This window comes from Alligator mississippiensis, chromosome 5 (assembly GCF_030867095.1).
Source record: "Alligator mississippiensis isolate rAllMis1 chromosome 5, rAllMis1, whole genome shotgun sequence".
Classification (NCBI taxonomy): Eukaryota; Metazoa; Chordata; order Crocodylia; family Alligatoridae; genus Alligator; species Alligator mississippiensis.
In genome coordinates this window covers 2,413,794-2,428,889 of record NC_081828.1, presented here as the reverse complement: position 1 = coordinate 2,428,889, position 15,096 = coordinate 2,413,794, and the positions used below count along the sequence as shown (strand labels likewise).

At 58.2% G+C, this 15,096-nt stretch overlaps 2 protein-coding genes across 4 annotated transcripts in view; one reads left to right on the top strand and one right to left on the bottom strand.

Moving 5' to 3' along the window:
• TESK2 (testis associated actin remodelling kinase 2) overlaps positions 1-8,627 on the top strand; it is a 103,640-nt gene extending 95,013 nt beyond the window's left edge. For all 3 annotated transcript variants that reach the window (XM_014610026.3, XM_019489588.2, XM_019489596.2), the window contains exons 10-11: positions 1,937-2,078; positions 3,792-8,627. In XM_014610026.3, coding sequence (XP_014465512.2) covers positions 1,937-2,078; positions 3,792-4,795 — 1,146 coding nt within the window. In that variant the 3' untranslated portion in view covers positions 4,796-8,627. The remainder of the gene's footprint in view (positions 1-1,936; positions 2,079-3,791) is intronic.
• Positions 8,444-15,096, bottom strand: TOE1 (target of EGR1, exonuclease). Its single transcript, XM_014610027.3, has 7 exons — positions 14,745-15,096; positions 14,588-14,628; positions 14,240-14,336; positions 13,900-14,058; positions 13,017-13,276; positions 11,779-11,950; positions 8,444-11,218 (listed from the first exon to the last, which is right to left on the bottom strand). The coding sequence occupies exons 1-7, from the start codon at positions 14,853-14,855 to the stop codon at positions 10,499-10,501; spliced, it is 1,560 nt and encodes a 519-aa protein (XP_014465513.2). The 5' UTR covers positions 14,856-15,096; the 3' UTR covers positions 8,444-10,498.

Here is a 15,096-nt window from a genome sequence, read left to right as displayed (position 1 = left end):
GCTTGGCAATCTGGTGATTGCACCAGACAATAAAGCTAACCTCTTTAACAAATTCTTTGCCTCCATTTTTCTGAGCAGGGACCGGGGACATCCCCCACCGGGGCTCCGGACAGACTCAGGAGAGACCCTGCCAGGCCTAGGGTCAGGGAGGACCGAGTTAGGGAAGTTCTGGTGGGGCTGGATGCGTTCAAATCAGCAGGTCCAGATGATCTCCACCCCAGAGTGCTGAGGGAACTGGCAGAGGTCATTGCAGGACCCCTGGCATGGCTTTACGAGCACTTGTGGTGCTCTGGCGATGTGCCAGAAGACTGGAAAAGGGCCAATGTGGTCTCCATTTTCAAAAAAGGGAGGAAGGAGGACCTGGGAAACTATAGGCCAGGTAGTCTTACCTCAATCCTGGGGAAGCTCTTTGAGAATATTATCCAGGAGCACATCTGTGAGGGGCCAGCAGGGGAGGTGATGTTTAGGGTCAACCAACACGGGTTCATTAGAGGCAGGTCCTGCCAGACCAACCTGGTGGCCTTCTATGACCAGGTCACAAAATCCTTGGATGCAGGTGTTGCAGTGGACATAGTCTTTCTGGACTTCAGGAAGGCCTTCGACACTGTCTCTCACCCCATTGTCATTAAAAAATTAGGTGGCTGTGGTGTCGATGCCTACATGGTCAGATGGGTCGAAAATTGACTAGAAGACCGCACCCAGGGAGTGGTGGTGGACGGGTCATTTTTGACCTGGAGGGCTGTGGGCAGTGGGGTCCCCCAGGGCTTGGTCCTTGGGGCTGCACTGTTCAACATCTTCATCAGTGACTTGGACAAGGGGGTGGAAAGCACACTGTTCAAGTTTGCAGATGACACTAAGATGTGGGGAAGTGGGCACGCTAGAAGGGAGGAATAGACTGCAATCAGACCTAGACAGGTTACAGGGGTGGGCGGATGAGAATAGGATGGGGTTCAACACTGACAAGTGCAAGGTGCTGCACCTGGGGAGGAAGAGCCAGCAGCAGACCTACAGGCTGGGGAACTCCCTTCTCGTCAGTGCAGAGGCAGAAAAGGATCTGGGAGTCATTAGTGATTCCAAAATGAACATGGGCCGACAGTGCGGGGACGCGGTCAGGAAGGCCAACCGCACCTTGTCGTGCATCCACAGATGCATCTCGAGCAGGTCCAAGGAGGAGATCCTTCCCCTCTGTGCAACACTGGTCAGGCCGCAGCTGGAGTCCTGCGTCCAGTTCTGGGCCCCGCACTTCAGGAGGGATGTGGACAGCATGGAGAGGGTCCAGAGGAGGCCACTCGCATGATCCGGGACAGCAGGGCAGACCCTACACTGAGAGACGACGGGACCTGAACCTGTTCAGCCTTCACAAGAGAAGGCTGAGAGGGGACCTGGTGGCTGTCTATAAACTTACTGGGGGGACCAGCAGGGAATGGGAGAGACCTTGTTCCCCTGAGCACTACTGGAAGTAACAAGGAATAACAGCCACAAGTTGACCAAGAGTAGGTTCAGGCTAGACATCAGCAGGTGATACTTCAGTCAGGGCGGCTAGGATCTGGAACCAACTTCCCAGAGAAGTGGTGCTGGCTCCGACCCTGGGGGTCTTTAAGAGGAGGCTGAATGAACACCTCACCGGGGTCATTTGACCCCAGTACTCTTTCCTGCCATGGCAGGGGTTCGGACTAGATGATCTCCTCAGGTCCCTTCCGACCCGACCAACTACCAAACGATTGTTCTTCGCTGCTTTGTTTAAATTCTCAGCCCTTCCATTGCTCATCGCCATTCAAGCACTGAGCATCTGTTTCAGTTCCACCTGGTGAAACACTGCCCCTATGATCTCAGTTGCCCCGAACCCCTTTATATCCCTCTAGCCGTCCTTCTGGCTGCATGTGAGACAGTGTGGAGGAGCCCCCTTGACTTCTTGGGGCGCTTTGTATGTTCACAGATGGACCCAAAGTTACGTCCTTCGTTTGCTGACATCGTCAAGACATTGGAGGATATTCTGGACCGCTTGAAGAATGAGGAGTCAGACAGGGAGAGGAAGTTCCTGAATCTGGATAGCGCTGAGAGAAAACCCATTTCCAAAGGTGGGTGGGTGTGCACGCGAGTGTGCATGTGCGGCAGAGGTCGTTTCCACAACGGCTGTAAGAGATGATTCCAGCAAGGATGTGATGCTTCTCATCACAGTGACAGCTCCTTCCACCCAGTTCCCAAAGTGGCCGTCAAACCAGGTGTAGTGTTTAAAACCATGTGTGCGTGCGTGCGTACACCACGTTTTCTTCCAGCTCCTTTAATGAGCTCCATCCGCAACCATGAGCTGGAGTATATCTTGGCTTTGGTGTCTGGTTACGATAGAAATATCGGAGCTGCCCCTCCGAAACGGGCCGACGGCTCGGATCAGACAGTGCGTTGAGTATGTCAAGCGCTCGTCTGAGCACAAAGCCCTGTCATGGCCTACGTGGAAGGCAGCCCTGCCCCATCCAGGGCCCGTGTCTTTCGCCACATTGTCCGGCATTTCACGACGCTCTGCTGCAACTCCAGCCTTTTTTCAGATCCTTTCTTCTGCAAAGCTAGGTGCTGCAGCACCGCCAGGCCAGCTCTGTTAGAGGAGAAAGGACGCTTAAAGATGACCTCTGTGGGGATAAACCAGACCAGGACAAATGAGCAATACCCCCCTGCAAAACCCAGTGGCTCCTGCTGCACAAGTTAGGACTTTCCAGTCTTGCCTTCGAAGGCCAGCGTTCCAGAGCCCAGCTGGAGGCGGCAGGGGGTGGCTGAGTGGCACAAGCAGCCTCTGGGTGTGGCATGTGGCAGGGCAGGGAGCAGAAAGCGGAGCGGTGGATCAGGCAGGGGAAGGAGATCAGAGCGGCACTCCGGGACGGTGCCGGGCATCTGCATTGTGCCCTGCAGATGTTCTCGCAGCGCCCCCTGGTGGGCAGAAGGGGTGGGAGCGATCCTTTGAGTTTGGGGAGCACACTGGCCGGACCCCTCCTTGCACGGACGTTTGGCTTTGGGGGCTGACAGCCCGGGGAGCAGAAGCAGGGTAGATGTGAAGCCAAGTGAAGAGCGTGGGCACACAGTGGGAGTCATCCACAGAGGAGAGTAGGGAGCAGTCTGTTGTGCCCCAACTTCTCCCCAAAAGTTCCCAGATGGATAAAGAAACAACACACGGGGGTCTTTTCAATCACTTCCTCCATCACTTTGGACCAGCAAGTTACTTCAGGCTTCAGCCAAGCTGGAGCAGGGTCTCAAGGAAATACAGGAGTCTACACGTGTCACTAGCAGAGGTAGAAACCAAAGGGAATAAATCCAGCCTTGTTCCTACCACCGAGGGCAGATTCAACCAACCATCAACTGCAGCAGAAGTGTCTTGCTTTGCTGTCAAGTGCAGACATAGAAGTACCTTAGAGTAAGGGGCAAAGGGAGTCTTTGAAGGAGGGAAAGCTGGGTAATCCAGGGGGTTAATATGCAGGGAAGGAAGGGTTTTTTCTAAAGGATGCATGAAACATAAAAAAAAAAAAAAGCAAAAGGGGCAGTTCCCTCTGGGGTTGCTGAATCTGTGCTGCTCTGTCAAAGCAAGCATGTGTCTAGGCATCAGGAAAGAGGAGAGTTGGGCTAATTTGTGACCCAGGAGCACGTGTGTGTGTGTGTGTGTGTGTTGGGGGAGGCAGAGGAGGGATGCTCCCTGTTAAAGAGCAGCTCTAGGAGCTGAGGAATCTCCTTCATCTGGTTGCCCCGCCGCAGCTCTGGCATGAAAGCTGAAGGGTGTCTCTCTCTCCCACCCCCTCTCCCCCATTCAGGCCTGATCGAGAAAGGACAAGGAGTGAAACGCCTGAGTTCGCTGGATGACAAGATCCCACCCAAGTCGCCCCGTCCACGCCGCAACATCTGGCTGTCGCGCAGCCAGTCGGACATCTTCTCCCGCAAGCCCTCCAGGAAGATCAACGTCCAGGACCCCTACTACACACCCAGCAAGGGGGCAGGCCGCAAGGTCAACCCCTTCAATGCCAGGGAAGACCTCAAGGGGGGAAAGATCAAATTTTTTGACATGCCGAGCAAGTCCGTAATCTCCCTAGTGTTCGACTTGCACTCCCCTCAGATGGGGGGCTTCCCCAAGGCTGGCCAGTCCCAGTGCCGACTGGCGTACAGCACGGACTGGCAGGAATCCTCCCTCCTGGGGAGGCGGTGCAGATCTCTCCCGGTCTCCCCCGAGATCCTGCATAAGGACTGTGCTCCTTTTGGGGGTCTGTCTTCAACGGTGAGCAGGTGTGACTGCAGCCAACTAGGGGCCGAGGTCCGGCAAAAGCTCTTGAGCAGCAGTAAGTACGGTGTGGCCGAGATCCCCGCTTTCCAAGCCAAGCCTTGCAGGCAGGAGTCTCCTTCCCTGCCCGAGCCGGAGGAGGACATGGACTGCTCCAACGGGCCAGAGTCCCAGGAGGAGAACGGGTTCTATCCAGCGAGCAACACGTACGAGACCCCGGCCTGCTGCCAGCCCCTGGCACCAGCTCGGCCTGAGGTGCTGGCCTACAAGGGACTGTCCCCCCAGAACTCCGTGACCGCTGGGGAAGGCGGCTCCTTGGAGCTGTTTGCCAGCGGCACTCCCTCGGAGGACATGGAAGTAGAGGATGAGATGCAGAAGAACCTGCTGCTGGCATCTTCTCAGGCTCTGTTCAGTGTTAACCCCTCTCCGGAGCAGGACAAAGACGTGCTGCCCTTCAAAGGTGGGGGAGGCTCTGCCCCACACCCACTGGCACCCGCTAGTGCGGCAGCAGCTGGTAGTGCGCAGTCAAGGTGTGACATCTGAGGAGAGCGCACGAGCCCCCGCTCCTGTCCCTGTGGGGTCAGCGGTCCCCAGACACTGGGCTTCTAACTCTCTAGTGCTAAGGCTCAGATAGCTCAGGCAGCCCGGGCGCATCGTAGGAGCAGCAGGAGGCTGCCGAGGGCATCTGAAGAGACAGTATTTCATTTTCCAAGTGTCTATCACTCCTTAGCTCACTGCAGCAGGCAACTACTGCAGCTGCCAGTGGGCAGGACGCCCTCCTGTCTGGGGTCCCAGAAGCCTTGCAAGCCTGCATGCAGCAGGAGCTGGTACCGTGCACGTGGTCGGACCCTGAGCTCAGTGCACCTTCCAAGCACCTGCTCTGGGCTTGGGGATAGGAGATGTGTGTTTGTCTGAAGGACCATCCATGCTCTTTTACACCTCTGCGTTGCCCTGGAATTGAATCGGAAACCTGCCCAGCTGTCTTGGGCAGAGCTGGGCAAGTCTAAAGCCTTCGGAGGAGTAGGAGCAGGGGGTGAAGTTCTGGTTGCAGGGCTGAGCAAGGAAAGAAGTGTCCATCTGGCAGCAGGGGAGCACGTAGCAGCTCTGCCAAGCGCCTGCTAACCCACGCACATGCAACAGGACCTTCCCGTGTTTCTTGTTCCTGTGGGAGTCCGTTCTGATCCGTCAGCACTGCTGCAATAGGCTGGCTCAGCAGCCCGGCAAGTGCAGTCCCAGCCATAGCACCAGCAGGACGCAGGCTGCAGCAGCTTGTGTGCACAGCCCTCAGCGTGTCCCAGTCCTGATGGGGAAAGAGAGATGCCTGCCGGCTTGAGGAAGGAGAGCGCAGGCGCCACGCACAGCCTCGGGGCCTCTTGCGAAAGCGCCAGTTGTGCTGGCACGTTTTTGTGGTGTGGAGGAAGCTGAGTTGTCACCACCTCGGCGCTGGTCTCAGCACTCTGGGAGCCACAACTGGGACACTGCTGATCCCAGCCACGCTCACGCCGGGCCCTCTTGCCCGCTTCTGTCCTTTGCGCCGGGCCGTTCTGTGGATGCGAGGCTCTTACACTGCAATAACAGCCTGTCCCTGCTTGAAACTAAGCAGCTTGCTCCATAGGTACAGCCAGGAACAGGAGGCTGCAGGGCAGTGGAAGCGGCAGCAGTTTTCGGCCACGTGAGCGCAACGGTAAAGGACCTTGTCTTTGAGGGAACATGCTGGATTCTCACGGACAGGCAAGTGGCTTATCGGAGAACCCGAAAAAGATCCATTTCTCCCAGTGAGCTCCTTCCTGTCTCTTGGGCGTTAAGGACGATAATCGCTGTCCCTTGGCGGACGCTGGAAGGAAGCAGAGGTGGGTTTGAAACCCCCCTTGGTGGGGGCCCTGGCGGATGTCGGAGCCTGGTCCAGCCCTGCCACGGAGGCAGAAGGAAAGCTTGTTCTAGGATAGTAATTTGCACAGTTTCCCACACAACCCTTCTTCACCCACACCTCCCCACTCTCTCCCTGCACGACCACTCTCAGCCCCGCTGGCCAGCTTCTCTGCAAGAGGTACGCTCGCTCCGGCCCCGTCTCAAAGCACCGAAGACGTCGGAAGAGGGCTTGTCAGAGCCCATTTGAGAGGGGTCAGTAACTCCTTCCTGGGCCACGAGCGATGCCAGAGGTGGTGCTACCTGTCTGAACCCGGCCGGCAGCATCGCCCCGTAACGTATTGGCCCTGAAGAATCGAATAGGAGCCCCGAGCTCCTTCGCGCAGCCCTTGCCAATAGGCAGCTCCCAAGAAGGGCCATCGATGCCCCTTGCCCCCATACTCCTGCCTCACAAAAGTGCCAATTCCCAGCACGATCCTTTTCCTGTCCTGTGTGGCCGCCGGGGCTGGGGGAGCCGCAGAGCCTGGCAGGGAGCCCCGCTGGCTGCTCAGTCTCCAAAGGGAACAGCGTGCCGGCCGACGCGTCTTCACTGCCAGCTGATCCTCGCTGGGCATGAGGGAAACCACCAGGTTCGGCTGCTACAAGGCCTGTTGGGGATCTCGACTCCAGACCAACGAGCAATAATGACACCAGGGGCTTTGCAGCTGGGACGGTCTCTGGGCCGTGGATGAGTCTGTCCCACTCGCTGCTTCCACTTGTGCCCCTGCCTCGGAGGGGAAGGACAAAGCACCTCCTTGTTGGCTCTCACCTGCCTTCACGCTTCTCCCAGCTCTGATCCCAGGTCAGCCGGTAACACTGCACCATGGGCACCCGCTGCCCTGCACGGTTCCCGTCGTGTTAGCAGACCGCGATGTTTGGGTGGAGTCGGTCTCTGGCACAGCCCGGGCTCTGGTCACAGCAAACCCATCTGTTCCTAACTCCTGGTTTGTCTGAGACGGTAGCTGGTAAAATACCCCCCCCCCCCCCCCCCCCCGCACTGCTAAGAGGCTCTTCATTTGGGAAACAGTTCTGCTCCCTGTAGCAGGCCAACTGACCCAAGGGGGACGCAGCTCTGGTTTTGCAGCCGCTGGGGATGGGAACCAGCGATGCCACCTTTGCACCAGGCCTCCCCAAAGTCCTGGCTTGCGTGGTGGATGTGGCACAGAAATCCAGTTTTGAAAGGGGGCAGTATCGGTTAACGCCAGGCCTGGCGGGTGGTCTGGATGTGGCGAACACTAACCCTAAACAGCCCCCAGGCAGTCATGTGGATGCAGGGGCATGGACAGATGGGTGGTTTTTACTATTGGGAGGATGGGGACTTACCGCTCGCTCGTCGGTGCACAGCGGCTGAGCCTTCATCGCCGTGTCATCTGCCTGCCGCTCCTGCAGCAAGCGAAGCTGCACTGCAACAATTTTAGCCCCCAATGAAACGGGCGGTATGTTCTTGCGGTTGAGCTTCTGCTTACCCTGGGATAGCGCAGGCAGATTGCGGCTACGGCCAGCTCAGCTGAACTGCGGTAAGGCCCCATCTCTCCTCTTTCCTGGTTCATCTGTCTGTGGCCTGTGTCCCTTCCCAGAGGCTGCTCTGCCTAGTGCAAGCCATCAGGCCAACCCCGCATTTTATAGGAACGCTGTTTGTTCTGATCGGGTTTTATCATGTTTTCTACTTCCTTCCGGAGGCAATTTTTTGCTCTTTTGAACAGCTGTTTCTACACACGGCTCTGTTCCCAGGAGAAATCTACACGGTTTTAATTCACTTTGAATCTTTCTAAGTTGGGATGAGTTTAAATGTCTCTTATAAGCTATTTTTTTTTTAAATCCATGATTGATACAAGGAGGGGGGCACTTGCAAATCACTGCCCCGAGAGAGGGGCTGTGGGGCAAGGGGGCCGCTGGGAAGGCGTTGGCGTATTATGGATAACAAAATATTGGTATTTCACGCCAGTACAACTAAAGACACTTGAATAATTCCTGTTTGCACTTAATGCTACTGTTATATCGCATGTCACTACATTTCTATGCAAAAAAAAAAACAAATAACCTTTTTGGGGGCAGCCGGATGTTTGATTTAAATAAGTTTAAAGATCTTTGCCAGATGACTATCTATTTTCATATTTATGAAGGAGTTTTACGTCTTAATATTTTCCAGTCTGTAAATAGCTAAACTTGTAATTAAAGGCGTAGGGAGAAGTTTGTAGCCTGTGTATAATAATAAGTTAACACTGCCAGGAAGAAATCTTTGCAAAACAACTTTTCTAATATTGTGGATATTTATGAAGCTGTAAAGAAAGCAAATCCTGTTTTTAATGTCGATTGCTCTCCCGCTCGGGCGCGGAAGTCTGTGTTGTTGGAATCGCAGTAAGAAGTAACCAAAGATGAAGCCAGCAAAATATTTTCATAATTTTTTTTTCTTGGTCAGTTTTTTGTAAACTGTTTCCCAACTCGCTTTTAAAATAAAAAGAAAACCAAGCGCCGGCTCCTGTCCAGGTGAAAGCAGCTCTTCCCTCCACCATCCCCAACTCCTCTTCACTGGTGTTTACGGTCCAAGAACAAGCACATTTCACCTTGCATTTGTCTTTGAAGTGCTGAGGCCTTTGAAGGGCTTGGCTGCCTCTGCACGACCGACTTGTGCGGCTTCCTGAATACAGGCTGCCCTGCTGTACCAGCAAGTACGGGAGAGCCGAGGCTGCCCTCTGAGCCTGGCTGAGCATGGACTGCAAACACAGACACTTTGGTGTTTAGGAGTGGGAAGCTACGTGGCCCTGGCTGCTTCACAGCAGGAAGTGAGCTCACAGCTCAGCTCATTACAGTGGGAAGGCAGGGTGGGGTGGCCCCCAAGAGACTAGCTTAAGTCTCGCTGTATTTAACTAGGTTCAGTAAGGAGAGGTGCAAAATCCTGCATTTGGGCCACAGCAATGCCATGCACTGGTACTGGCTGGACACATGGGGGAGTCTAGTGGAGGGCAACGAAAATGGTTGTGGGGCTGAGGGACAGGACTGGTGAGGAGAGGCTGAGAGAAATGGGCTGATTCAGTCTAGAGAAGAGCGAGGGGGATTGAATAGCAGCCTTCACCGCCCTGCAGGGGGGCTGCAAAGAAACGGAGCTGGACTGCTCTCAGTGGGGGCAGATGGCAGGACAAGGAGTAATGGGCTCAGGCTGCAGCAAGGGAAGTTGAGGTTGGATATTGGGAAATACTCTCTCACCTCGAGGGTGAAGCACTGGAGCAGGTTCCCCAGAGAGGTGGTGGTCTCCATCCTTGGAGGTGTTTTAAGCCCTGGCTAGACAATGCAGTTGGGGCTGGCCCTGCTTGGAGCACGGGTTGGACTAGATGAGACTCCTGAGCTCCCTTCCCGCCCTCATGGTCTAGGATTCTATGAACTACCTGTAGCTTGGTGGCAGCTGAGCCCATTTGTCACCCTGCTTTCCTAGGGGCCCTTCCTCTGGTACCTGGGTTTGTTCACATGGGCACAGGTCTTCCTGCCTGCTTTGTTCCCTCAGCTGCTGCACTTCATGGAGGTGCTGGTTGGGCCAGTCTGTGTTCAGGGGGACCCGACTCCAGCTCTGCCTTCAGCCAGATGTGCACAGAGTGGTTCAATACCTGTACAGTGCCAGAGTTCCCCCTCCCCTGAGGTCAGAGCCCAAGCAGCTGGTTACCAGCCCTAGGGTTTCCTGGCACAGCAGCTAGGTGCCAGCACGGTCAGTAGCTGCTGGGGCCCTGCCTGGCACTTCCCAGAGTGCCCCGAGAGCACCACTGCTACCTGCCTGCATTCCCATGCGCTCCCCAGGGAAGGGCACTTGGGCAGCTGGGAGCAGGGCGGGCCCAACTCCTGGCTGAAGCAGCCACCCCCTTTCCCTTGGTCCTGGGGGCCCTTCCTCAGAGCAGGGGCCAGTGGAAAAGGGGGCAGCAGTGATCCCCAGTCCCAGGCAGGCCCCCCTCCACCTCCAGCCTTCCTAAAGCTCTTGCCTTGGCCTCAGGAGCCTGTGAGAGTTCTCCAAAGAACCAGGCTGGGGCAAACTGCTCCTGCCACCCCAGCGGACTCTTACCTCGGCCGCTTCCTTGGCAGGGAGCAGCCTCATATCACCACGGGTGAAAGTCCAGGTGCAGGCTGAACACAGGCCCTGGCCCCCAAAAGCTCCATGCTTGAGCTCGGCCAAGGCTGGCGCAGATCATGTAGTGCCCCAAAGGACAAACGTGGGGCTTTGGGGGAAGAGCAATTTAATTGTCCTGGCATTAAACAAGAACAGGACAGTCCCTCCCCCCACCCCACCCCACAAGTTGTTCATGGAGTCAAAGCCTCAAACTTCTGGAGGGAAAATGAAAGCGCTAACCTCCCCCCGTGCTAGCCACTGGCCCAGGCCAGCTTCATCTTCTGGCAGTGAGCTTTGGAGGACTTGGAGAACAAGCTCTTCACGATCTGCAGCGGCACCGACTTCCCGCTGAGGTACAGCTTGTTGTGACAGTCCGGCAGCCACGGCCCTGACTCACCAGCTGTCCCTTTCTTGAGCATCCAGACATAGGCCATGATGTAGCCAGTCATGAAGGCGTCGAAGCCAGCGCGGTGAATGCCCCCATACGCGGGTGAGGCCTCGGCCTCCGGAGGCTTCCCACCAGGGGAGCCAGCAGCAGTGTCCAGGGAGCAGTCTTGGGGTGGCAAGGCGCCTGGCTCCGCTGCGCTCTCCCCTTGCTCGTCGTGGCAGGCGCTCCCTCCGGCGGTTGGTTGCGTGGTACGCTCCTGCTCCATGGGACTCCCAAAGTCGTCCACCCCGACATCTGCGGTCCAATCCACGGTGCTCTCTGCCTCCTTGCTGGATGCCTTCCCCACAGGATCTGACCCTGCTCTGCCCTGCTTCCGCGGGGGCCCGTCCTCCCCCTTGTGGGCCTCCTCTGCTGCCTCTGGCTGCTCAGGCGCCTTGGCGGCCTCCTCCGCATTCTTGCGCCGCTTCCACCTCTGCTTCCGCTTCTTCCGCTTCTCGGCCCGGAGCCGCTCGTCCTCATCGATGATGAGGTCGATGTTGTGGGACTGGGAGCACTTCATCCCATTGGGGCACCACCCATAGGCCTGGCAGGAGGGAAAGCGGAGACATTAGCACAGCCTTTAGGAGCAGGAAGAACCTCCTGTTCCCCTACGGTTGCAGCCTGACTCCAACCCTCCTCTTAGGGCTGAGGGGCAGCCAGGAGGCCCGTAGAGCCTCACTAATCACCTGAGATTGAGCAAAGCTGTGACTCCAGGGAGTCAGTTTACAGCTCTGCAAGCCAGACAGCAAATGATGCTGGTCAGCTAGCAGCAGGGGCTGGGGGACCTCTTGCAGAGCCTGTCCCAGGTCAACTCTCCCTGTCCAGAGCCTGGCCCGGGCAGTGTGTATTCCTCACAGTGCAGGGATACACAGTGTCTGCGTGTGGATATGGGTGGTCCTGGCATCCAGGGTGGGCCACCCCTCCCAGCAGTCCGCCCCCCTGGGCACAGGCTCGTTCTGGGCTGCTTGTTTCCACTCCAGCTCTGAAAGTTTCTCAACTGCAAGGACTGTTCCTGAGGCATGAGACCAGGTGACCAGAGCTCCCTGTCTGCCTTCCCTGGGCCTTGTCCTCAGACCTGCAGCAAGAGACGGTCGCACGACTCACCGAGAAGGTCTCGCAGACGGGGACCTTGCTGGCCTGGGCTGCGCTGTGGTTGCTGTCCTCCAAGGAGCAGTATCGGTAGTCAATGTAGTGGGCCATGCTGGTGGGGTAGCTGCAGAACTCCACCGTGAGGTGCTGGCTGCTCGAGTCCTTCAGCTTGATGTTCTCCCGCTTGCTGGAACACACAGAAGCGCAGTGAGGCTCGTGGCTGAGCTCCCTGGGCCTTACTGGGGCAGGGAGGGGAAACGCTTCACCTGGAGACCATCTCCGCTTCTCAGAAGTTCAGCCCAGGCTTGGGAAGGTCTCCAGGGAGAAGCCACCTCTTAGCAGTCAAATCTGTCACCAGGGTGAATATTCAACAGCTCCTGCTTCTCGTACCCAGTGAAGGGTCCTGAGGGAGTGTCCTGCCCAGGTATGGCTTGACCAAGAAGGCTGGGGGTGTTGGGCAAAGCTTCCAAGGCAGGGCAGGTCCAGCCTGGTGCCAGCCAGGGACGATGCAAGGGAGCCGTATGTCAGCAGGTGACTGGGCCCGGGGCGGGAGACCCCCTTGGAAAGGAATGCCAGGGAAAAACCTCAGATGAGGGCTGGGCTGGGCAGGGAGGCATGGTGGTCCTGCCCTGCTCAGTCAAGCCTGTGAGACAGAGACTGCAGGGGAACAGCGAGTCGGGTCTGCAAGTGCTGAAGCCAGCCCTGCCTGTTCACAGAGGGCTTCCCCCATCTCAAAGCACCCGCTGGTTGCAGTCGGGGAGCACGGGGCTCCTCAGACAGGTGCAGAGCCACGACTCTCTTCCTGGGGGAGCTCGGGGGGCTGCCTGCTGCAGGTTGCCTGTTCTAGGGCCCTGCTCCTGCTGCAGCCAGAACGGTCTGGAGAGGGCAAGAGGTGGACCAGGCTGCTTCCACCTCCTGCCTGCAGGAGTGCAGGCTACCTGGGCAGCAGCACATCCCCATTGCTTGGGAAGCGGTCAGTCAGGCTCTGAACTGGGGGACAGACCATAGCTGTGCCTGGTGCATCACTGTGATGGAAGCACTGCACTTACATGTGGAGCTCCCCTACCCCTTCCCTGGAAGTCTTGGGGATGGACGGGCCCAGCTAAAACCTCCACCTTCCCGCTGCCCGTTTCCTGCCCAAGCTGCATGCATCGGGGCTAACACGTTACCCAAAGCTGGGGCCCGAACGCTCTCGATGGAGACCCAGAAGGTACAGAAGGACACCAAGCACTCTGTCCCAGGGCTCCACGTACCACTTCTTGTAGGCGTACTCCAGGTAGGAGGCCACGAAGCGGGTCTCGAACTCGGAGGCATACTTGGTGTCATAGATGCCGGCTGGGAACATCTCCGAGAGGTCGGCGGTGAAGGTGCCCAGGCTGTCGGGGAGGTGGGCGTAGAAGCACTGGTACAGGAACACCAGGTCGATGAGCCCGTTGTGCAGGATCAGGGGTTTCTTGGCCCGGATCAGCTCCAGAAAGAAGGACCGCACGCTCTGACTCTGGTTCTCATTGCCCTGGGAACGGGAGTGCCGATTAGCCCCATGCTACTCCTGGCCGTGCGGAGCCCCATCCCCGGGAGGAGCCTGGATACACATTCAAATTCAAGCCAGCTTGGAACTAGCTATAGTGGTGTTGCACATTTGCAACCGCTAGTTTTGCAGCAGGTTAGCTCTCTTTAGAGCTGCACTGTCCTTTTCGTGGCGTGACGATTGCTCTGTCCGTGAGGCCGGTCTAAATTGACTCTGCGATTCACCAGTTAATTGTGTCACATATGAATCGTGTAGCAGGGGCCTAAGAAACCTCACTGGCGTCTGTCCCAGGGGGTGGGAGTGATTCCCCCAGCACAGGGCAGCGGGGGGCCATGCTGCAGTCAGGATCCTGGCCTTACCTGTCCCAAGCAGGCACAGACCCACCAACCAGCCCCTAATTCAAGCCCCCCCCCCCCCGTACATTGGCCTCATGATGGCTGGGGCTTCCTGGACCTGCTTGAAGCAGGCTCCCCCCAGCCCTCCGCAGGTGCTGGGGACGTAACCTCACCCTCGAAGCGGGTCTCCTGCCAGTTACGACACTGCGACGGGGGCCGAGGAGAGGAGAAGAGAGGAGAGGAGCCCCCCCCCACCCCGCAGGGCACCAGTACCTTGTCGTTGCCCTTGTGGTAAGGGATGCCCTGCGAGTATTGCTTGTTGAAGTCAAAGCCGTGCTGCACCAGGAACTGCACCGACTGCGGCTCGATGACGTAGTCCTCCATGCACAGCAGCGTCAGGTTGTAGATCTGCGACAGGTAGGTGTTCTCCGACTGCGAGGACGGGCGGCAACGAGTCAGCCTGGCTACGGAGCCCCCCCCCATTTCAACGGGGCCTGACGCTGGTTTCCCTCAACGGGAGCGTTCAGCTCCTTCATGGAGCCCTCCGGCACGCGCTTCCCCAGGACGCCACGGAGGCAGCGGCAGCGTCTGGCGCGGCCCGGCCCCGACCTACCTTGTCCGGGAGCTGCTTGAAGCAGGCGATGCCCAGCGAGAGGACAGAGCGCGTCTTGGCGGCGTTGCACACGGCCTTGTATCGCTCCTCGATGCACCTGGGCGAGGCGGGGACGTGAGCCGTCGCTGCCGCACGCGCGCGGGGGGGGGGGGGGGGAGGGGCGAGAAACGCCGCGGCTTCATCTCCCGTCCCTGCCTCAAGCGTGCTCCCACCTCCCTCTCCCTCCGCCTGGGACAGTCCCAGGACGAGCCCCGGTCGGTCGGCACACGGGGGCGAGGAAACCACACCGGCACCGAGACGCGAGCCTCGAGAGGCCGCGTGAAAACGGGGGAGGACGACCCCACTCACTGGTTCAGCAGGCTCTTCCTCGTCCCGAGGCCGCTCAGCTCCTGCGGGGACGGCAGACGGGGTTAGCCGGCCTCGTGCCGAGAGGAAGGTGGGCTGCTTCTCCCCGCAGCGCGCCGGGGGGAGGGGGAAGGAGGAAAGGGGGGGGGGGGCGGCTCACCGTGTCCACGGCCACGAAGCTGGAGGTGCGCACGGCCAGCAGCATGGAGGACCACAGCTCCTTGAAGTTGTCGTTCTGCACGTCCACCACCGGCACCCGCCAGCCGGGCATCGTCCCGCCAAGCTCGCCCTGTGTGGGGCTCGGGTCGTGCGCGGGATAACGCCCCGCCCCGCCCCGCACGAGGGCCCTCAGAGGCGCCGCTGCGCTCAGGCCGCCGCCATGCTGCCACTTGCGGGGCGCGCTGATGGGGGTCCTTCCTTTCTGCCGTCGCGCCGGGGGTGTCCGCGTAAGTGCCCCTTCGCGACAGGCGCTTGCCTCTGGCAGCCCCCGCGGGGTCCTCGTGGCTGAAGGA

Excerpts from the sequence above, each read along its gene's own strand:
- TOE1 (XM_014610027.3), bottom strand. The coding sequence starts at position 14,855 with ATGCCCGGCTGGCGGGTGCCGGTGGTGGACGTGCAGAACGACAACTTC. Across the intron at positions 14,629-14,744 it reads GCTTCGTGGCCGTGGACACG|GAGCTGAGCGGCCTCGGGAC; the intron begins GTGAGCCGCCCC and ends CCGTCCCCGCAG. Across the intron at positions 13,277-13,899 it reads ACCACAAGGGCAACGACAAG|GGCAATGAGAACCAGAGTCA; the intron begins GTACTGGTGCCC and ends TCCCGTTCCCAG.